Here is a 23,825-nt window from a genome sequence, read left to right on the forward strand (position 1 = left end):
TGTCTTAGCTGAGGGAAATAATCCATTAGTAATAGGCTTTAATATACATCGGCCAAATTTTCTGATCGGGTCGATATGATAAAATCAAAACTGAACATATATCGGACGATATATTGTGTATCTCTAGTCGAAAGTGTATAAACTTACTTTGGTGTACGTCTCTGTGATGTGTTTTCATAGGAACCAAAGGAGTTGTATGATGAGCTGAGGATCATTCCCATCTCTAAGATCGACAGGCTGGCTGCAGCCGCAACCATTAAGAAGAAAATCGAGGATGAGCTTGCAAAGTAAGACCTGTCGCTGTAATCTGTACTTCACCTTAACCGTAAAGAGAAGTTTTGGGTCGCTTCATTGTGCATTTGGGAACACCATCCATCTTCCCATACATAACGAAATGATTATTTTATGCTTTTTTGTTTTTAATAACAGTAATGTCATTTATAAATAACGGTAACACACATTAATAACACACAAGTATATACATCACTCAATAAAACAATTATTTAATTAAGCTATAATTTCATAGCTTTATAGTTTAATTTATAGTTAAATAAAACTGCTACTATATATACTGAACTACAATTAAATAAAACTATAATACTAATCAAATGTAATTATTATTATTTCGTAGCCATATTGGTATATGAGCACAATTTTGGTCAAACTGTACAGTCATAAAAGCAAACACAGCAAACCTGGATTTTTTAAAAAAAAAATTCAGTTTTTATGAGAAAAATCGCAATTCAATTTTTTTTTTTTTTTTTTCAAATCGTGTAGCCCTGCCTTTATTCTGTTATTTTCAATGATACTCGATATAAAAAGTCTTATCCAGGTACCCTCCTCTTTTAGTGAATGAATTATAGGCCTACGTAACTAAGCACAGTGTGAGATTTAAATACAATTTGTTTTGCCATCAGACTTCCAGATCGGCTGAGGGTCACGTGGCCTGAGGGAAACGCCTGGGCTGAGAATGAAGCTTGTCCGGCCGGCACACCCATGGGTAAACAAATTCGCTCGCATACAAACACCTGGCAGTGCAAAACTTGCTGTGTATGTATTGGCTGAAGACATTAACTCACAACTTTATTACGTTATTTTAACCCTTGTGCATCAATTAAAAAAAGTTACAGATAGGTTCATAGAGGACAAAAATGTCCATGTACAAAAACTGTTGGGAGTACAGACTTAAGTTTGGTCTTATTTTAAAGAAGACCCTTGGCAGATTATTGTTGAAGTTAAAAAAAAGTTGTAAAAAATTTAAACCAAAAAAGTGGTTTAAGGACAAAAATGTCTCATTGAAACCCATGATGCAGTTTTTGTTAATAGGTTTTCATTTTGTTGGCAAGGCTTCAAACTTAAAAAAAAAAAAAGAAAAAAAAAAAGGGCCAGTTGGACAAAATATGCAGCTATAATTGTGTGGGTGTGTTGATATGGATGTCAGAGTTTGGTTTGTATGTGTGTCCTCTAAAAAAGAAAGAAAAACTGTGTGTCTGTGTGTGTGCACCTGTAATGTTTGAGAGAGAGAAATTACACTGTACTGCAAATCCCAAATCCCACCGCTGTGTGCACCAGCGGAGCTTTGCTGGAATCTAATGGGAAAAGTTTGGTACTGCAACCAAACAAACAAACAAAATCTTACTAAAAGCTCATTTTTTGAGATATCAGCCTCAAATTTGGAACACAACTTGTTTAGATTTATGGCTTTGATTTTCTAGCAATTTTTGTGTTCAACATGTTTTATAAAATATATATTTTATATAAAAAATGGCTCATAAATCATTTTCATAAACTTAAGGTCCTGAGAGGAACTATTTTTTGTACCTAGTGTAAAATAGGTTTATTAAAGGAAATGAGGGTGAAATATTATAATTCCAATAAAAATACACACCTGTGCCAACATTTATTTATGCAGTTGGCATTAACACAGGCAAAATGATGCACAGAAAAGACAAAAACGTCCATAAGGTTGCACAAGGGTTAAAAAAAAAAAAAAAAAAAAAAAAAAAAAAAATATATATATATATATATATATACTCTCATCAAAAACAGCTCCTTCATCTAATCTTGTACCAACAGCACTAAAGACCTGTAGAGAAATTGATGTTTTAGGATACATTTGTTCTTGTTCAGGTCCAATTAAAGTGGAGATTTTGAACAAAAAAGGAGACTCGATGTCTCGGCTGCCTGTGGCTGGCACTACTAAGAAACTGTTGATTGAGCTGAAAGTCATCTGGCACTGTGAGTGGCATTTACTACATTATTGTTTGTAGTCAGTGCATGATAATATGTTTTTTGTATGCCATGTGCATGTTTTGTAAGCATGTGTATTTATATATGCAATGACACAAGTATTGTTCATATATATTTTTGTAATGTTTATGCATGATATGCTTGTGACACACAGTATTTTTATCCGTTTCTTCCTTCAGCTCCTAAAGGAGACGTCCAGACGAACTCCCACATTGGTGTTCATTCATCCAAGTGGGAATACTGGTTCAAGCCCATGGGTAAACATCTGCGAATCATCACACATGTTCATATTCGATTCCATTTAGTCGCCATAATTCACCATTCACCATCAGCAGGGCAAAGTGATACTGGTGAATACAAAAGCACATGAACAGAGATATCAAGAAAAACAGACGAATCTTGGATGTGATCCACACCAGGTCCATTCGTGGACATTTACATGCATTTAATCCCCAATCCCTCTCCAATTATAGCATTGCATGCAGAGAGAGGCAGATGTGGATTAAATATATAAATGTGGATCTAGAAATACACTACTGCCATTACTTTGCACCACTGATGGTCATAAATATGCCAGGTGATTGGGAAAAAGTAATTAATTAACATGAACTAACAATAAAAAATACTTCTAAAGCTTTTATTAATCTTAATGTCAGTTCCAACATTTACTAATACATTCAAAATAAAAAGTTGTGTCTGATATTATTTAGTGTACCTGAGCTAACATTAACTAAAAACAAAATAATATTAACAAAGATTAATTAATACTATAACAAATGTATTGCTCATTGTTAGTAATGTATTAAATAATATTATCTAATGGGACATTACTGTAAAGTGTTACCAATGTATCTTGTAGAATTTTACCATTGTTCTTAAGAGTTTAAATATTTTGCACATAATTCAAATATGCGTCTTTTTTTTATTTATTTAATTTTTTTGGAATATTAATGTTTCATATACTAAACAGTTATTTTATGGAAAAATTTGTATTTTTTAATTAAAATAAAATTAATGCAATTGAATTTCAAAATATCTGTTTTCAGTTCATAGTCAGATTGTATTATATACTTTGAAAGAGTCTGTCTCTGGTCAGTTTTCTTCTGTAATCTATTGATAAATAATTTTTCCTGTGGCTTTATTGTAAAATAATGACTCTCTATCAGTGAATTTTGACTCATTTTATGTTTGTTTTTGAAATGAGGACTTACTAGCACAGTGTTTGGGTTTGCTGTACTTCTCATAGAATACCAAGTGAGTGTTTTTACTTCCAGAGAATCTCAGTAAGCTTGGGAAGTACACGCTGCATCTGCAGACCATGCTGAGTGACAACTCGGCCAGCGAATGGGCTGGAAAAAGTCTCCCCAACCACACCCTCAAGTTCTCCATTAAAGGTACCAACATCCACCAACACACTGTTCACACCTGTGCTGAATTCAGAACCGCATACTACTCTTACTGTAAAAATACTAAGAGTAGTATGCAAGTATGTAGTTGCGAACTCAGAACTTGTTTTAAGATCCTTCACAGGTGACTAGGTGAGCTGTTTATAGCTGGAAGTATAGTGTGTCTGCTGTGTTTTTTGTGACCACCTGTGAGTGCATTCGAGTTGAGTTGACATCATCGTTACTGCGTGCTTATAAAGCACAACAAGTTTAAAGTATAGAAATTCAGGCTCTTATATTTATAGAAATGGTGTGTCCTTCTCGCAGGTATACTTGAAATTGCAAGCAGAAACCCATTGATTTTCAGCTTTTAGTCACTGCAACATGTATATAAGAGCCTGAATTTGATAAATGTTTGTTGGTAAATAAAAATAGCAAAAGAAATGATCATTTTGACATTTTTGGGGAGGATTTTACAGTTTGGGTCACTATGAACCATCATTTTATGGGAAAAGCTGCTAAAATTGTTCTTGAGTATTCAATGAAAACACACAAGTTCTGAATAACATGAATAAATAATGACAGAATTTTTATTTTTGGATGAGCTATTCATTTAATACTGTAGCTAAAAAAATAAAAAATGCTGTTTTAAGAGGGAAGCAGGGTTATTATAGTAAACTGTCCATCTTGAAATTTTTGTTTTTAGTAATGAAATCTAACTGAAATAAAATGAGTTATTTTATTTCAACTAGTTGCAAAGGCAACGTTTCTCATTAGCCATTTAGTCTTACTGAAATAAAAATGAATTAAAACTTTATATAGACATTTATATATAAAAAAAAACTAATAAAAAAAACCCAGAAAATGACTAAACCTTTAACTACAGTTAAAATAAAAATGGAAAATATGAATAATAACTACAGTAGTGTCTCAGTGATATTAAAATAACGATTGACTGGAGTGACTCATCTCCTGTTAGATGCCGTGTTCAATTCTCTTTGTTGTCTTTGTTTCTCCAACAGAAGGTGAAGCAGTATCTTTTGTTCTAGGCATCATTTCCTCTCCGGTCCATGTTGGAGTTCCCTTCAGTATTCCTCTAGATTTTAAGGATGAGTTTGATTATCCCACCCAGCCACCCTGTGACATTAAACCCCAGCTGAAATGCAGGTAGGTCAAAGTATAGACACACACAAGCTCTGAAGAGATCTGAGTACACACTGTAGAAATGTCCTAACTTTGTCTGACCATTGATTTAACCCTTTCCACCCTTTCCTGTTGCTGTTCATTGCTTTATACTGCTATTAACCAATGCTAATAGTGTTTGTATGCACATGCATGCAAATCTGTTTCATTCTCAGACACTTGACATAATGCTTGTCTGTGATGCTTCTGTTTTATAATCTATCAAATAACATGAGAATATGTTGTCTGAAAGCCACGTTCAAACTGACTGAAGCAATGCATGATGGGTCAGATTTGCTTCAGAATTGGGACACTTTGTGCAAAACAAATGACAATTCTGAAAACAAAATAAGTTGAAAAAAAACTATGAACACAATGGCAAATCTTAAAATAAAATAAATACTTTGCAAAACACAATTTTTAAAAGAAAATTTCATGCAGGGTTTCTGCAGCTCTTAAAAAGAGTAAAGAGTTTTACTAAAGAGTTTTCATTTGCCCTTCCACAAATTCTAAAAAGATCTTAAAGCAGTTTTAAATTCATATAGTCATTAAATTATGCATGCAATGTGTAAAAATAAATATCTTCCTTAGTATTTTTTTTGTTTTCCTATACAAATATCTAAACATCCTTATATCAAGATCCAACAAAAATCAGCGGGTTTCTTAACAATAACAAACATCTCTCAATGGGGTATGAAAACATTTGTCCCTTTAATTAAAATTTTCTGAGCCCATTGGCAGATATTTTTCTTGTTTTAATCATAAACTCAATTTCATTTTGACCAGTTTCTCAGAACACAAGACGTCTTGTCATTTCCCTTCTTAGGTAAATGCATTGTGATGGAAAAATCTTTAGACATTTGCACTAGAAAACAAGACCAAAATACTGCAGAGAAACATCACTTTTGTTTGCAGTGGGATCAGAAAGTAATGAAATACATTTACATTTAGAGATCAAGTTGTATCGTTCCATTTAATTTATTTCCTGCAGAAACCCTTAACAATGTAACTGAATTGATTTAAGAGCTTATGAAGAGCTTTTTCAGTGACCCCTTATATAGGTTACCTTAAAAGTTGAAGATAAGTGACTTATGTGCGAGTCATTGAATTATTCACTCAACCAATTCTTTAATAAACAGAAATGCTGCTACTGCATCTTTTTGGAGATGTGCAACGATTAATTCTGTTGTGGTTTGTTTGTAACCATTTTACTTGCAGAAAATAATGTCACATTTAAATCATATTGAATAATGTACTCACTTCATATGCAAATGAATGTATCTCGGAAGTATCATTTTCGCGTGTTTTTCTGATGGTAAAATCTCTCTCATTAGTTCAATACAGCTAAGTTATGAGGGAATCGCATTTGGGACCACTTGTGTCATCAAAAATGTGAGGGCCATGGGAAAGATCAGCCATCAAAACAAGGTTGGCAGTGTGTTGCATAGTTTCACAATAATCACAGTTGGTTATGATTCTCAAATGTTGAGATAAACAGTAATAACTGATGCGTTTTAATCAATCAGAGCATAAACTAATCACAAATAATCAATAAGAAGGTATCTATGCATGCTAATCAAGAGAGAAAGGGTTAATCGATTTATTTCTGAAATCTGTGCTCAAGAATGTATTTGCCTGATATGGTGTATGTGATTGTGTAACCAACATATACTGTATTATGATAACATACTTGCTAAAAAGATTGCATGAAGATTTTTTTTTTTTTATATATTTGCAATGATGCTATTAGCACAGAACTCGGATGTGTGTGATATTTTTAACAGATGTACACAGTGAAGGTGCACATCCCGGGACTGAAGCAGGACAGCCAGTCTCTTCAAATTGTTCTGCAACCTGGTATGACAAACAACACAGAAACTGCAACAGAGAGAGGAAATATAAAGCAGTATGTTAAAAACCAGGGGACATTTATCTTCCAGGCCCTCCGCACGCTCTTGTGGTGTTTCCAGAAGATGATATGCTCTCTGTTGAGAATCGAACTCCAGCAAACTTCAGAGTTGAGGTTCACGATGAGCATCAGAATATCACCACTCAGCCTAAACTCAGCGTCCGCTGCCAGGTAGCACTCCTCGACAAACACACACCACATATTTACTGACTTTTATTGGCGTTGCAGTTTTATTTATTTGATGAATGCACACACATTTACTTAGCATGCATATTAGCCTGTCTAGTTGGGGACATGTTTTAGACTTCTATTGTTTTTATATACAGATAATTAAAACATTTAAAGATTAACTCAGGGTTTCTCAAATGCGGGATCGCTACTGGTTGAAAAGCTAATAATTGAACTGAATGTAAAATCTAAATAAATTAGTGCTGTCGAACGATTAATCGCGATTAATCACATCCAAAATAAAAGTTTTACATAATATATGTGTATACTGTGTATATTTATGTATATATAAATACACACATATGCAAGTATATATTTCAGAAAAGTATGCTATGATTATCTATTAAATATATTTATATATAGTATAAATTGTGAATATAAATATATACATGTAAACATTGGTAAATATATTCAAAATATATACTGTTTGTGTTTGTATTTATATATACATTATAAATATACACAGTACACATACATGTATTATGTAAACAAAAACTTTTATTTTGGATGCGATTAATCGTTTGATAGCACTAAAATAAATAGATGTGGCTGCACATTTGTTTGAAATAAAACTGAGATCGCTATATTACGGCGGCCGAAAGAGCTCAGCGCGCTGCAACTTAAGAAAAAACATGCAAATAGAAAAAGCACCAGCAAATCAAGAAAACATCTTCATCAGTTTGACAGCACATGTGCAGCACACTCGCGACACAACCAAAACCAGAAACGCGCTGCAAATACTCACAACACAAACAAATACAAACGCGCTGCAACAATAGAAACATGCTGCAAATACAACACAACCAGAAATGCACTGCAAATACTCACAACACAAGAACCTAAACAAAAACGCTCTACAAGTAGCACAGACCACAAAGGGAACCCCAACAATGCTTACGAAAATTAACCATGGTTTTATTATAGTAAAAGTAGTAACAGTGTATTGATTACCATTTGTATAACCACAGTTGGACAAATACCATGGTTAAACTAGGTCAGTGTGGTTAATGTTTCACCTATTGCATGTTTCATTTAACTTAATTTTATGAAAGACCTTCCATTGAATGGCGCAGAACTACAGTTGATCTTCTGATTGGTAAATGTGTGTTTGTAGTTGCTGGGAGCCCCTGAACTGCCCGTGGATGTTGTGGACTGCAGTAACACCGGCTCTGGACTCCTGCTGACCAAACCACTTCTGCTGAAGACTGTAAACGCTGAGCAGATCCTTACTGCTAAGTTCAACATTCCTGTAAGATGCATCATTTGCTCTGCTTATTTATAACCAATATATTATTATTAGGTATGCACGATATTGGAGTTTTGCCGATATCTGATATGCCGATACTTTTCAACTAATTTTTGCCGATAACGGTATATTTCCTTTTGTTTGGAAACAACAAGTCTCTCCTGTGCAGAGATTCTAAACAAATTATTTTTAATTTTACTTAGTTTTTAACAAAAACTAACTTGCTAGAATTAAATAAGCAATATAAGCAATAATGAAGTTATTTTATAAGCTTTGAAAATAATTATAAATAGACTATAAATCAATTATTTCTTTTCAGACAGATGCAGTGGTAACCTTAAAATTTTATTTAAAAATGTAACATTTGTAGATGGTCTAAAGAAAAAGAGTTGTAAACATTCTTAAAGTTCATTTCAGAGCTCTGAATCTGTTTGGAAAAAAACAACAACATAACTTTCATTTTATTACAAGTAGGCCAACAGTGCCCCCTAGGGAATTAAAACTCCTTACCTGATGGGCATGCGCTAGTGACTGTTGAATCTATTGCGTACCGGATGTCATTCTGTACGTGCATTCTCAGTTTAAATGCAGCGATCAAAAACAGTGAATCTTATCACCATTCAGGCAAAAATTCTGACTTGATCTCATCACTATCACACCCTGAGCACATGTGAGTTATTCGTCTTATCGGCAAGACATATCGGCATAATTATACATATTGGACCGATGCCGATGTTTACATTTTAAGCCATTATCGTCCGAAATCATTCTGATAATATCGTGCATCCCTAATTATTATGCAAATATATATTTTGCTTTTAATATTCAGAAGCATGTTGCTTTTGTGTGCATTTAATCCAGATTAAAAAAATGCATATTTAATAGGCATGCACATTATATTTGTGACTTTAAGCGTTTGCCATCAGTGTTTTATCAATATTGTTCAATTTGGCAGATATTAGAAGCAAATAATACTAGACATTTATTTCAATAAAAATACATTTTATGTGCCAACTGTCAAAAGTATTGATAAATGATCTGTCTTTTCGACTTTAAATTAAAATTTCAGAGTTTGATTTGTAGTGATAAATTATTTAATTTTTCATATTTTTTAAGAATAGTGCGTGGTGTTTAGAATAAGGGTTCAATTAATGCTCTTTAATTGTTTTTTGTCTGCTTTGCTATCAAAGTATGTGTATTAAATCTAGATAATCGGCATCAGGGGCTGTTTGTATGAAACCACTGTAAAATTCAGCCTGTCTATTTTACAAATGAATGATTCATCTGTGCATATGTTTCATTTGTAAAATTTTTGACCTCATAAATAACATTATAATGACCTTACATTCTCGTGATTGTGTGAGTTTTTTTGTGTTTATGTAGAACCACAGGGCCATGGCGTGCGTGGAACGCAAGCTCCTCGTCTTGCCCAGCTCACGAATATCCCGTTTGGAGGTCTACAGGCAGGAAGAGGGCTCTGAGGATGTCATGGTGCTGCAGAACGCCGAGCGCATTGATTGGGCGGCAGGAGACATGCTAGGAAACTTGCGCTTCAAACTGTATGATGAGGGCAATAGACTGGTCTCCCTTCAGCCAGAACTCGCCAGCAAGATTAAGGTGTGGTTTGTTTTCTTCACCATAGTGTGTCGCTCAGGTTTACTTTTAGTGCCTAAATCTGTTTGCACTGACATACTGTCATACTCAGCCCCAAAAAAGGGTTCACAACAAAATGAGGGATTTAACTATGTAAAAAAAGTATATATTTAAAATACATTTATTTCATACTAAGTATAGTTCAAATCTAGTCAAATATTTACTGACAGATGACTCGAGACCTAGTGATATAGACATTTTAATGAAACTTTATTTGGAGGATTACTTGTGCACAATGCATATTTCTTATTAATAAGCCTAAAATGTGTTTTAATGTCACTTTTGATGAGGATTGTATGATCTTTGAATAATATCGCCCTTTAAATGCAATAGTTCCACTTTAGCACAATCAAATATAAATGCTATAAATAATTAATTGTTGTGAACAACAACATAATTTGATAACCTTTTTCATTCATTTTCTATAAGTTAATGTTGGTTATATTTGTTATACATAATAATAGTTATGATGATAATAATAAAGCGACAAGAGCGAATCAAATAATCGAACACACACACAATGTCAAAATACGCGGTTTTGGCGAGTTGGCTCATAAACGTAGTCTTAAACGAGTTATAAAGTCTTAAATAACCTGTCATTGACAATAAGTCTGTCATTGATGTAAATCAAAAAACAAGCGAAAAAGACAAATCACTCGACTGCTCTAGTCGCTGATTACCTTTTGTAGCTGAATAAAGATTAATCTGTATAGTTTATGGATATACAATTTATAGTTTATGTAAAAATTGTTTTAAAATCCCTTAATATTTCAGAGCCTATTAAATGTTAAAAATAATGGCTTTCAATTATTATACTGTGTTGTTGAATGACTATAATTAATAGGTAGAACTGAGGGAAAATGCATTTAATAGAGACACCAGTAGCAGTATTGGTATCAATACTTCATTAATAATAGGCTACTTAGTAAAAAGGTGCCATTAAAAACATATTTAAAATATATTATCTTTGTTGTTTCTAAATATGTGATTAATGATCAATTACAGAAAAATTTGTTATTTTTTATTTTTTTTTTTTTTAAACAGACAGCACTAATGTTAACCTTTTATAGATTTTAGATTTCAGTTTAATTTCAAATTTTATAGGTCCCCCAAGAAAGAGATCGGGATGGCCCCCTTCAAATTTTCAGTTTGATAATCCGGACCTCAAATGAAGCTAATTAAATGGCCCTGCTCTAATCCGTTAACATGGGTGCGGAAAAAAATGTGCATGCAAACTGAGTATGTGTGAATCAGGCGTAACACGATGGCCTGCTCTGTTGGCCGAAAACATGCAAAGGACAAGAATCTCAACGCTTTTTAGGGACATAAATCAATAAATCTGTTGTTTTTTCTTGTAAGTAAAGTAAAGGACAAATTAAAAGCATTGTAAATCCGTTTAGTCATTGTGGTAGTAATAACTACCTGTTTTTACAAAATGAGTTTCATGGGCGGTAAAAACATTTTTTTTAAATGTTAAATTTGATCACGTCACTGGCCATTTGCAGGTGTGGCAAAAAGTTTATTTTAGGCCATGTTCGTAGATGTACATGTATTTGTGTGTTACTTGTAGGTGAATTGGACAGCAGATATAAACACAGAAGAGCTTTCTCAGGGAAAACTGCCTCCTTTATGTGTCCCGTCTAGAGCACAGAGAGACCATTTCTACCACGTGTCTTTCCACGACCAGCACACGGTCAACTTTTCCTTCATCATTGTGTAAGTTACACACAGATCACATGTCCGTCTGTCTTTCATTATATACCTAAAGAAAAGCTTATCTCTGCATGTGTGTCTCTGAAGGCCTCGTCCAGATGAGCCTGAGCGTTTGCGGGTCAACCTCAGCGAGTCGACGGTGAAAATGGGAGAAATTCTGTCTGGAAACATTTGTAAGTACTATCTTTAGGTACATCATAATTGGGTTTGACTTCAGATCAGCGAGTCGTGATGCGATTACAAAATTCCCAGGTTTCTTTATATGTAATTTCATTGTCATTTCTGTTGAAACTAGTTGTGTCGCTTCACAGACGCTCCATTTGTAGATCGCTCACCAGTTTTGTGTTTGTTAAAAACATTCATTTTAAAACTTGTTTCTCTCTCAGATGTAGAAGTTGTTGATCAGTACGGGAATAAAACGGACTGTCTGAACGCTGATATAGTGAAGACTTTGAGTGTGTCTGCTAATGATCTGGATAAGTCTGCTCTGGCCGTTGAATGGCAGGTACTGTATACACAACCACAGACACACACAAATGAGCAGTTTTTGATAGGGATGCCTATCAAACTCAATAAATAAATTTAAACCGTATTATTCAATGCATTTGTAGCTTCTATTAAAGGTGGGGTAAGTGATTTCTGGAAGCCAATGTTGAAATTTGAAATCACCAAAACAAACACGCCCCTACCCCAAAAGGGTCTCGCCCCTATTTTGATAGCTCCGCCCCACACATACGTACGGCAACGATTAGTTCTGTGGAACAAAGCAAAACCAATGTTACTCACTTATCGAGAAGAAACAAAGCAACCTCAGCGTCCGATCGCAGGCCTTCCTGCTCCTTCAGTTCTCTCCAGCGCTGGAAAGCTGATCCGATATTTACACGAGTCCTACTTATCGAAACACCATGTCTACACCGGACACGAGCGGTGCGGCGTGACAAAATACTATAGAGCTCATTATAATCAGTGATGCTGTCTGCACTTGATGCCGTGCCGTGACACGACAAATCCCCGACAGTGAACTGCTGCCGCGTTCTATTTATGACGTATTGACACACATTTCAAATGATTTTCAATGGTCGCTTTGACGCGTTCAGCGTAGACATACCGCATCAGGACAACTGTCGCGTCTGGTGTAGACACGGTGTAAGCCGCCTTTTGTTCCGCAGACGTTTTCCTCTTGTTTTTTTTTTATCCGCCATCTCTATCTTTCTGTTGTCAGAAAGACGTGAAGTGCAGGGATGGGTTGGTGTCTGTATTCAGAAAGGCACGGAAAGCAGTAACGCTTTCTAATAAAATAAATTTATATTATTATATATATATATTTTCCTTGTTTCCTTCTTGCTGAGAGCTACTGAAATGAGCCGCACTGTGAAACAGCCAATCAGAGCAGATTGCATCAATGCATTCTGTGGCACCTTTGTTTTTCTACCTCCACAAGTTCATCTGTTATGTTGCCTTGTTTATCTGAAAGTGCACTTTTCCTTGTTTTAAACCTAGTCAAAAAGCCACATGTTGACTGTGAAACACAGTTGACTTTATATCTATTTATCGTGAAATTACTATATTTTCATGTTAATCCATGTTCGTTTTTACCGCAAACAATGCGCTGTCACTTGAGCGCGTGCAGCACAGCAAACTTGGTGTGGAAATGATCTCTGCTCTGCAGTAGACGCACCACAGTGGGAACGCTCTGATCCGTTAACATGACCGCGGAAAAATACGCACTGCGAATGGAGTATGTGTGAAACAGGTTTTACTGAAAATGACTTTATATTGCTGGGGTTTATTGCTGTTTTCTGCAGTGAATTCAGTCCCTCTTCACTTTTTTTCAATTCTGTTATGTTGCAGCCTGATACTACAGTTGTTTAAATTGTTTAAATTTCTCTCATTAATCTACACTTCGTACCTCATAATGACAAAGTGAAAACTTAATTTATTAAGAAGTAGTAAACTGAAATATCGCATTTGAAATATACTCAGTACATGGTTTTACAGCAGCAATTACAGCCTCGAGTCTTTCTGGGTATGACGCAGCAAGCTTTGCACACCTGGATTGGAGGATTTTCTGCCATTTCTTCTTTGCAAATCCTCTCAAGCTTGGTCAGGTTGGATGGGGACCATCAGTGGACAGCCATTTTCAGGTCTCTCCAGATATTTTCATTAGGGTTCAAGTCAGGGCTCTGATTGGACAAATCTAGGACATTCACAGAGCTGTCCCTAAGCCACTCCTGTGTTGCTAAAAAATGCCTTCTAATGTATGGGCAGAGGTGTACAATAACTCTTAGTTATGTATGTGTGTGCTACCCATGAGAAGGACCATTGGACTGTATCAGTGCACAGAAGTGTGTGCTTTTCTCTGTGTGTGTGTATAACTGTGGTTTTGCTACAAGAGCCTTAAAAGGACTTCTGCAATCTCGGTCAAGTTTACTGCCGTTCAAGGACATCGAGGCAACGCTTGCACCTGGGAATATTCTGGAAATGTTGGGGAAATTGCAACTTGCCTAGAAGATGACCTTACCTTTGTGATAAACAACATGAGTATTAAAAACTGCCGACTGAATTGTTGCTTCAGACACTGATCCCATCATTTGCCTGACGCCTGGAAACCCAGAACCGAGGACAAGAAACACAAAGCTGAAGAAAAGAAGCCCACAACTGACAACATCATCGTTTGGAACCGTGATTATTGTATTTTATACTTTTATACTCAAGTGGTTGAGAATTATTTGCCTTTTTACCATTTTGAATTACAGCATTTATTTAAATCAATTATCGATCGAGAGAGAGAGAAAAAGATGACCGTTGTGTGTGCATTACCTGCGTCTGTGCATCTCTCTACAGACAATGAAGCTGTGTTTATTTACTTCAAAATCATTGCTGAGGAATATAATGTAGCAATATTAATAAAAAAAGCTTCGATACTGGATTGCTACATTATATTTCTCAGGAACGAAGAAGTAAAATCGCTGTTTTTGAAGTAGCTGAACTTACCGCTGCATTGTTTTCTGGGAGAGACGCACAGATGCAGGTAATTCACACACGCATCTTTCATCTCTCTCTCTCGATAATTAATTCAAATAAATGTTATAATTCATTCAAATAGACGTGGTCTTACTGCACTATTTCATCTCTGTGTGTCTGATTTAAAGTGGGCAGAATGCTAGATCTAACGAGGCTGTAACTGACAGAAATAACCATCATTTTTACCCTTGCGGTCAAATATTGCGCTGCAAACATCATTTACAGCTTTAAGTCCGTGCTGGCAACTGATCATGTTATAAATGAGATAAAGGATTGTGGAATAAAGTATTTTAGCTGCGGATTTTTCCTTGCATGCATTTTTGTTTATTTTATAAAGAAATGTAACAATTTGGAAGCAATTTAATTGATTACAAAAACTGCCACCAGGGCTTGATTTATAGTGGTTTAAGACTTTGAATAAGAACCTGCCACAAAGGAGTCTTCTAAGTTGTAAGTAATTTGAAATGCTTGTAATTTAGGCCAGACTTGACTTACTTTACCTGACCCGAGAATTAGGTTTATTGTAAAGTGTTCCCAATTGTTTTAAGGTTTATGAATTCAATTGATTAGACATGGGTTTAAACTAATTTAAATTAAATTTAAGTTAAATAATTAAATCAAAATTCAGACAAATTAAATCAAAGACAGGGAATTTTGAAGAAAAAAACAACAGAATTTGGGGAAAATAAAAGAAATCTGGGGAAAAAAATTAAATTCCTTAAAAAAATGCAAATTGTAAAATATTTACAAATTGTTTATTGTGTAAGTTGTGCTGTCAAATGATTAATTTCATCCAAAATAAATGTTTTTGTTTACATAATATATGCATGTATGCTGTGTATATTTATTATGTAAATATAAATACATGCACATGCATGTATATATCTAAGAAAAATGTTGTTTTTATATTAAATATATTTTTATGTAATTATATGAATATTAATATACATTTAAATAATTTGAAAATATTTATATGCATGTGTTTTTATTTATATATACATAATAAATATACACTGCACACATGCATATATTATGTAAACAAAAACATTTATTTTGGATGTGATTAATCGTTTGACAGCACTGTGCTATCAATTAATTAGACATGTTTTTTGATTAATAAAATGTAATTTAACCATCAGAAGGGAATCCTGAAAACAAGGAATTTAGGAAAAAATGTAACTGATTTAATAGGGCCCTGCCTGTTGTGTTAAAAAAACAAAACAGTATAAATTTCATGGTGTGTATACTGTCATACCATGTAGTACTTGTAAAAATGTGTCTTTATTTTCGTTTAAGCATGTGCATTTATTTGCATGCCGTTTTGCAGGCCAGCAGTGGACTGTTGTCTGTATGCGGGGTCCGGTTCGTGGGAGGATCTCCTGGGTCGAGGGAGTTGTGCTTTAAATGTCAGGACATGAAGGAATTTGTGCGAATCGAAGTCACCGCGGGACCTCCGGTACAGATAAAGCTGCTGGAGAAGCCGGAGATGGTATGTCACATTTTCACATTGAATTTCATGGGGGAGAACAGTTTGAGTAAAGCTCGTCTCTTTAGCCTCTGCAGGTCGTGAACGGCCAGGGCTTGGATGCTCCGCTGGTCGTGCAGCTGTGTGACGAATGGGGAAATCCTTCACCAGACCAGCAGATTGAGATTGTGATAAAGGCTCTGATGCCACAGTTGAAGGTACATTTGGGGGAAGAGAGGTCTGTGGATATATTTAGTCATTTAGCAGATGCTTTTATCCAAAGCGACTTACAAATGAGGACAATAGAAGCAATCAAAATCAGCAAAAGAGCATATATAATATGCAAGTGCTATAACAAGTCCCTGTCAGTTTAACACCGTACACGTAGCAAGGTTTTTTGTTATTATATGTGACTCTGGAGCACAAAAGCAGTCAAAATGACAAATTTTTCTTTAAAGCCAAAAATCATTAGGATATTAAGTAAAGATCATGTTCCACAAAGATATTTAGTAATTTTTTACTGTAAATATATTAAAACTTAATTTTTGATTAGTAATATGCATTGCTAAGAACTTCATTTGGACAATTTTTATAATAATATTTTCATTTTTTTTGTTACATCTCCACCAAATATTGTCTTATCCTAACAAACCATACATCAATGGAAAGATTATTTATTCAGCTGGACACTTAAGACTGGTTTTGTGGTCCAGGGTCACATATAATAAAAAGAAAACAGATAGAATAGAAAAAGAATATAGCAGGCTAGTGTTAGTGGCCTTTTTTGCTTTATAATCACACAAAAAAAGACTTGACTGTACTTGAAAAGTACTTTTTTAAACATACACTGTACAACATTAGTGAGATCAACCCAGTGCAATGTCACTAAAAGATTAAAAATTGTATCACTTCTTGATAATCGAATTAAGTTGACAAGTAGAGGGTTTATCTACACGAGTCAACATTTGAAGTGGCTTGTCTTAACTTTTTTTGATCCACTTCAAATGTTGACTACTGTATTATGAACGATCAAAAAAAAAAATGAATGCATGAACATGAAACATAAAATTGTGAAATCCATCGCCTTCTCAGTTTTAGACCCATAGACTGTGTTTATCTGCATTTCTGCATTATGGCTTCACTTTGGAACAAAAATTGCATTGGAAATTCAACTTTTAATATTTTACATTTACTTAAGAGCTAATGCCCTACTATTCAACAGAAGTAATGAAATTTGTAATAGTTTTATTGTTTTGTTTTTCTCTTTTAGATAAAGTATTTAATATCTCAGCCTATGGATTCAGAAGGAAAAGCTTGCTTTGTATTAGAAACTATAAGTGGTCCAAAGTAAGTACATACTGAACCCCATAAAGCCTACTGTATTATATTTGACACGTGAATTTCCAAGGCCTCTAGATGATCAACATGATCAAACTTTGCTGATAAACTTTTATCAAGGAAAAGGTCTTTTACCGTAATTGTACAAAAGTTCTTCACGTGTCTTGTTGCTGTGAAATCTTTACTGATTTTTATATAGCAAACGTAAGTATAATTTTGATATTGTTAGTAATATTTAACACCTACTGGACTGAATCAGCTTAGGTTACTTTGATCCTGATATCATTTTTTAGAAAAGTCATATTGAAAAGAGAGTATTAAATATGATCATCAGGGTTCTGAGGAACGTTTACTAGTTCATCTCTCAATCATTGTATTGCATCGCATTATGTTTTGAAGCTACAGAGCTTTGATCATAAAACTAAGCAAATAGTAGTCTGTTACACTGTTATAAAAATCTCAATTTACATCACAAGCTTTCAGAATTTCATCTTAATTTTTAGCCATATGAATATCAGCATCTGCACCAAACTGCATATTTTTGCTCCGTTTTAATGAGTTTTCTGAATAAAACTAAGGTGTTTTTTGCCATATTCTCACTATATCAGTATATGTGCCATTAAAAAATGATGCTCAACAAAAACACACGATCTCGCTTTCTCTTTCTTCTATAGAGGGGTGCATCTGTTGGAGTTTCGGGGGTCTTTTGGCAGGAATGGGATTCCTGGACCTGTAGTAAAACTAAACTTGATTCCTGACCCCAACAAACCCGTCGAACTCTCTCTTAAATATGACTGTGCTGCTGCCTTACACGCAGGGGACATTTTCCCAGGTGTGTGTGGATGCATGTAGTCATAGGCAAAGCCTACACTATATTGTAATTTCAGTACAGATTTATGTGCAGATCATATTTTCTGGTGTCTTTAGTGTTTACAGTGATCGTGATTTCTGAGGAAGGCACGCCGGTGAGAAACATCTGCCCGGCAAACCTCTCGATGCTGCTGTGGAAGGGCACGGTATCAGGCTCCTATCCACCCTCTACCGTGAGTCACTCGATTAGGTCTTTATTTTGACACATTGCTGGAAACCACAATAGTGAGTCTCTCAGAATGTGTCAAGATTCATATCTGAGTCACAATTCAATCCATGTTTTGCTTAAAGGGATAGTTCACCCCAAAATGTAAGTTTTGTCATCATTTCCTCACCCTCATGTCGTTCCAAACCTGTATGAGTTTCTTTCTTCTGTTGAGCATAAAAGAAGATATTTTGAAGAATGCTGGTAATCAAACAGTTGATGGTCCCCATTGACTTCCATAGTATTTCGTTCCCTGCAATGAAAGTCAATGGGGACCAACAACTGTTTGCTTCTTCAAAACACTTTAAAATATCTTCTCTTGTGTTTAACATAAGAAAGAGACTTATACAGGTTTGGAACGACATGAGGGTGAGTAAATAATTACAGAACTTTTATTTTTGGTTGAACTATCCCTTTAACCCTGTACCAGGAACCACAAAAGTGTTAACGTTTTTGTTTAATAAAATATTTTAATAGTAATTGCACTGAAGTAGTAATAAAATTATGAACTTTACACCTTGTTTACCCTTAGTACAGTAAGCTGAGAAATATATAAATAATCTTTTATTTAGATCTTATATATTATGTATTAGTGCTGTCAAAATTAGCGCGTTAACGCAGGCAATTAATTTTTCCAGTCTAACAACGTTAAAAATATTTAACGGCAGCTCTTAAAGTAATAGCAGCCGAATAACCTAATAACCCAGCTGCACAAGAAAAAAAGAGGAAATAAAAACTTTTTTTAGCTTTAAGGATTCATCTATATTTAATGTAGTGTTTGATAACTTTATTCAGTTTTTGTGTATTTCTTACTTGCTGAAGGGCACAGGTGAATATGACATTTATAATGTTTTATGTGAAGATTGCTTTAAGTTCACTTAAATTAGAAGTTGTTAGGCTGTCAAATAAATGTTCAAATTGATAGCTCTCAATTATACTGTAATGCTGAATGGCTATAGTCGGTGGTTAAATATTAGGAAAAAAGAACAAGTTCCTAGAGACATCAGTGATACTCGCCTTCAGTCATTAATAAAGATGCCATTAAACAAATGCATGGTGTTTCTACATTCATTTGGAGATTTAATGTGAAATTATTGCAGTATATAAAAGTCTAAAAACTTTAATTTCAGGTGGGATTAATTGTGATTAATCACGATTAATTTTAGAAAAAATTCGCTTTAATCGATTGACAGCACTAATATATATTTGTATAAATGGTAGTAGAATACGATGCATTTGGGCTAAATTGCTGCCATATGAAAGAAAAATGACAAAATCATGTTATGACAATAATGGCCAATAGATGGCTGAATTATTCAAAGCTAATGAATTATTCAAGAAAATGAAATATTTAGAGCCATTACAATCGATAAAATGTTATTTTTTCCACATTTATGCATCACATCTAAAAGATGCTACATTAGTTGATGGAAGTAACCCAAAAAACATTTAAGTACTCTTTGTGACTGACTCATTTTTGCTCAGGCATTACAAAATATAATTTTGTCAAGAATTGAATTTTGAACACAGGGTAATTATATGACAAACAGAGCCGGTTGTAATATTGTGTGTATATTGGTGAATACATAGTATTAAACAATATTTAGAAAAATTGAGTTAATGTTGTGTGTTTGAACTTAGGCCTCGACTCTGAAGTGTAGTAAACGCAAAGACACAGAAAAGGACGACTGCTTCTGCTTCAGGTAATAAATACAATAGAGCACAATAAGTCTGAAATTAGAAAGTATTTTATATCTTTTACTTCATAAGTTTTTAAGCATTGCTAGTATTTGAAAAGCTTTTGTTTGCCACTGGTGCCGATTCTCTCAGAAATGTCCTGCATCCAGTATCTTTCATGATAAACCTGACTGTAGAGAGTTTCTAAATGATTTTACATTACTGGAAATGACTGAAACCTTCAAAGCCATAGAAAAACACATTTAAACACATTTGTGTGTTTGTTTTAAAACAATAGCAGCTATATATGTATCAAATATTACATGTACATTCATTTTTGTTTTTGTTTGCATGTCTTTTTCAGGGATAAGCAGATTCCAGAGCTTGCAGGACAGTATGTTGTCCAGTTTGTGTTGGCTTTGGACAAAACCCAACATCTGTGGAGCAAGCAGGTGAGAACACACGCTTTATTTTGTCCAATTTATTGTATGTGCAGCTTTATATCCTATTGCTTACTTTAGGATACGTCTGTTTTAGACTCCACTAAATGTCGTTGCCAATAAAGCGGTGAAATTAGCCCCTGAGGCTCCACCTTCAACTCCTGTCGTGTCCAATGGTAGCATTCGGGCCAATCGAACACTGCTGGACGGCTTGAATCTGAAGATCATGGTGAGTTTCGGCCTCTGCTAGAGATAAGTGATCATGTTATTTATCTTTTCAAATGATTTTTATTCTATTTGCTGATTTATTTTGAGCATTCATGCATGCATTTTCTTGTCATTTCTGTACTCTCAAATCATAACATTTAGATCAAATAAATGCAGAAAGCTTGAGTTAGTGTTTGTTTCTTACTTTGCAGGACCAATACAGTAACGCTGCTGGTGAAGGTTTAGATGGAGAAGTAATTGTTACAGTTAAAGGCACAGGAGACGCACTTCCTTTGTTTGAGAATGGAGATACAAGTGTGTCATACAGCCTCAGTAACGGGGAGACTCTCATTACTGTGAGTGTTTGTTTGTATCAGTGTTATTTTAGGATTATTCATATACTATTTATTCATGTTTAGAATTTACTTTTATTTTTATGCTAATTATTCACTTAATTTCACACAATTTTAGTAATTTTGATATGTGTTTTTGTTCATTTTATTAGTTTTCTTAAAAATAAAGCTAATTAATAAAAAACAGTAGATATGTTTAAAAAAGAAAACGCTCAGAAATGACAAATTTTGTAAAACTAAAATAAAAAGAAATTAAAGCTGAACAGAAATATCTTTTCACTTTTATTTAGTTTTAGTATTTTTCTCCAAACAAGTTTTATAATTTGTTTTATTTTATCTGTATTTCAATTTACGAAAACTATTTTTAATCGAAACTTAAGGAAATATAAATAAAATATGGGAATTTGTTAAAAACATTTCATAATATCACATTCATTATTGTGATGTTTTTTTGGTGAGTTTTCAAAACAACAAAACAGCAGCTGCACATACACACAAATTTCAGATAAAACACACAATTGCAGAGATGCCCAGTTCCAGTTTGAGAGATTTGTGCAAGGGAAAGGGAAGTGGTGTGTGGACAAGTATGGTGACCCATACTCATACTGCATTTAACCCATCTAAGTGTACACACACTCAGTAGTGAACATACACCCGGAGCAGTGGGCAGCCAATCAGTCAATGAGTTAAAAATGCATACAAAAAGATAAAAAAAATGCATGGAGATAAATGCATAAATATAAATATGTAAAACCCCTGGTTTTCATGCATGGCCTCTGTATGGATTCACCTGAACTGCATACATGTTCTCTAAACTTAAAATGTTAAATGGGTGTTATTGTTTGTGTCCGGTAGGATTTGGCACTTTTGGAGAGCAGTCCTGGTGTGGATGGAGCCGAGTACATCCTCCAGTTCAGGCCTGAGATTCGGCAGAATAGTGTTCCCATCGCTCCATATATCCTGCCTTTCAGATTCTGCAACGGTCAGTCAGCAGACACACAGCCCAGTATTACTTACATTACTAATGAGTGTCACAGATAAGCATTATTATTGATTATTGCTGTTACCAATCAAATTCAGTCCATATTCTAATAATATTATTATTTAGGGAGTGTAATGCAGCAATCCATTTTTCATATTTTGATTTCTTTCAGATGCAGAACATCAGAAAGTCATTGTGAGTCTCAGTAAGAAGAAAGATCACCTTTCCCAAACCGTTTTGATGTACCAGGAATTTTTTGAAACCAATAATCAACTAACATCTGAACTTGAATGTAAGCACTGCATATTTTGGTTTAGTTAATATTTTGCTCAGATCATGTGTAACTCATATATATGTCTGTACAGGTCAGGTGCGAGATGCAACACGCAAATTAAAAGAGCTCAAACCAGAGCTCATGAAATGTGGTTTAGACATCTCAGAACAAACCACTGTGAGTCTGTACATGCACACTAACATGCAAACTGTTTTATTGCTTTGCGTTTATTGTATAAGCATGTATTTAATTCCAGTCATCACTGATGTTTGTTCGTCTCTTTGTTTGTGTATCTGTCCAGGTGTCCACAATAGAGAGAGTTATAAAAGACAAGAAAGCAATTTTGACCAAGATAGAGAATCAGCCTCTGCGGAAATGCGGCATTCCTGACCCTTTCAAAGGCAGCCCGCAGGTTCTGGGAAAGGTGTGCATTCGGTTGTTGTGTGTATTCGTGTTTGTATTAGTTGATCCCTTCACAAGTGGAGTCAGCAGGGTGACAGGAGTCTTGGAAATGCACTGTCCTCCGATCAGTGCTTGAAGAAAAGTCTCATGCTTATTAAAACCCCAACGCTGGCCTGTTAACGTGTTATTCATATGGTGGCGTGCTATACCAGTGTGACCTATAGAGGAGGTTAGATGTTTGAGATGGGGATCTCTCTTTATTCAGAGATTAAACTGGCTGTTGTCTATGGAAAGCCATTTCTGCCACATAAGTGCAAATATCATGCTTTGGAAAATTAGAAATAATGACATACAGAGTGTCAAAATTGTCATGATGTACACTGAAACTAACATAAAATGTCATGATTATGATAAAAAGTTGAAATAATGACTTGCGAAAAATTGTCATAATTTACATAAAATGTGACATGCAGTCAAAATTGACCAAAAAATCTAAACTGACATATGACATAAGTTAGTCAAAATTATGAAAGTCATCATATGACGTCATGCCATACCGAGTCAATTATGACAAGTTGAAATTATATATTGTTACATAAGTCACAATTTACATGACGTCATTGAGTCAAAATTGTGACATGTTAAGTCTTAATTATAACATTCAATTATTGTGACGAGTTCAAAACTATGACACAAAAGTCATTACGACAAAAATAAATAAAATTTGAAATTTTTGAAACTGAAACAGCAAAACAAAAAATAAAATCTAGCATAAAAAAATCAATTTGACCTTTTGTCAGTTTTGACCGTTTTTAAATCTTATAACTAAAACTTTTTGTCTCATAATTATGACTTCATATTTCATAATTTATTTGCTTTTCATCCATAATTTTGATTTATGACATTGATTTACCAAATCATGTACTCTATACAATTGCTCCAAGCTCTTCATTTAAAAGCACTGAACAAGGAATAAAACATCAAAACTATTTTAATAGTGGTCTTAAATGCGTGTAACATTT

The 23,825-nt window shown here is 34.4% G+C and overlaps 1 protein-coding gene across 1 annotated transcript in view; it reads left to right on the forward strand.

Annotated features, from left to right (window-relative positions):
* The window catches only part of LOC306874864 (structural maintenance of chromosomes flexible hinge domain-containing protein 1-like), a 46,239-nt gene that overhangs the window by 13,836 nt on the left and 8,578 nt on the right, over positions 1–23,825 (forward strand). The window contains exons 16-42 of the mRNA XM_079425148.1: positions 181–287; positions 918–1,000; positions 2,131–2,238; positions 2,430–2,507; positions 3,525–3,644; positions 4,658–4,802; positions 6,152–6,245; positions 6,602–6,674; positions 6,758–6,897; positions 8,069–8,203; positions 9,584–9,817; positions 11,424–11,569; positions 11,654–11,739; positions 11,953–12,071; positions 15,918–16,079; positions 16,145–16,273; positions 17,326–17,402; positions 18,068–18,225; positions 18,321–18,436; positions 20,110–20,171; positions 20,510–20,597; positions 20,683–20,814; positions 21,005–21,148; positions 22,001–22,127; positions 22,300–22,419; positions 22,493–22,578; positions 22,703–22,825. Coding sequence (XP_079281274.1) covers positions 181–287; positions 918–1,000; positions 2,131–2,238; positions 2,430–2,507; positions 3,525–3,644; positions 4,658–4,802; positions 6,152–6,245; positions 6,602–6,674; positions 6,758–6,897; positions 8,069–8,203; positions 9,584–9,817; positions 11,424–11,569; positions 11,654–11,739; positions 11,953–12,071; positions 15,918–16,079; positions 16,145–16,273; positions 17,326–17,402; positions 18,068–18,225; positions 18,321–18,436; positions 20,110–20,171; positions 20,510–20,597; positions 20,683–20,814; positions 21,005–21,148; positions 22,001–22,127; positions 22,300–22,419; positions 22,493–22,578; positions 22,703–22,825 — 3,192 coding nt within the window. The remainder of the gene's footprint in view (positions 1–180; positions 288–917; positions 1,001–2,130; positions 2,239–2,429; positions 2,508–3,524; positions 3,645–4,657; positions 4,803–6,151; positions 6,246–6,601; positions 6,675–6,757; positions 6,898–8,068; positions 8,204–9,583; positions 9,818–11,423; positions 11,570–11,653; positions 11,740–11,952; positions 12,072–15,917; positions 16,080–16,144; positions 16,274–17,325; positions 17,403–18,067; positions 18,226–18,320; positions 18,437–20,109; positions 20,172–20,509; positions 20,598–20,682; positions 20,815–21,004; positions 21,149–22,000; positions 22,128–22,299; positions 22,420–22,492; positions 22,579–22,702; positions 22,826–23,825) is intronic.

The sequence above is a fragment of the Barbus barbus genome, assembly GCF_936440315.1.
Source record: "Barbus barbus genome assembly, chromosome: 1".
Classification (NCBI taxonomy): Eukaryota; Metazoa; Chordata; class Actinopteri; order Cypriniformes; family Cyprinidae; genus Barbus; species Barbus barbus.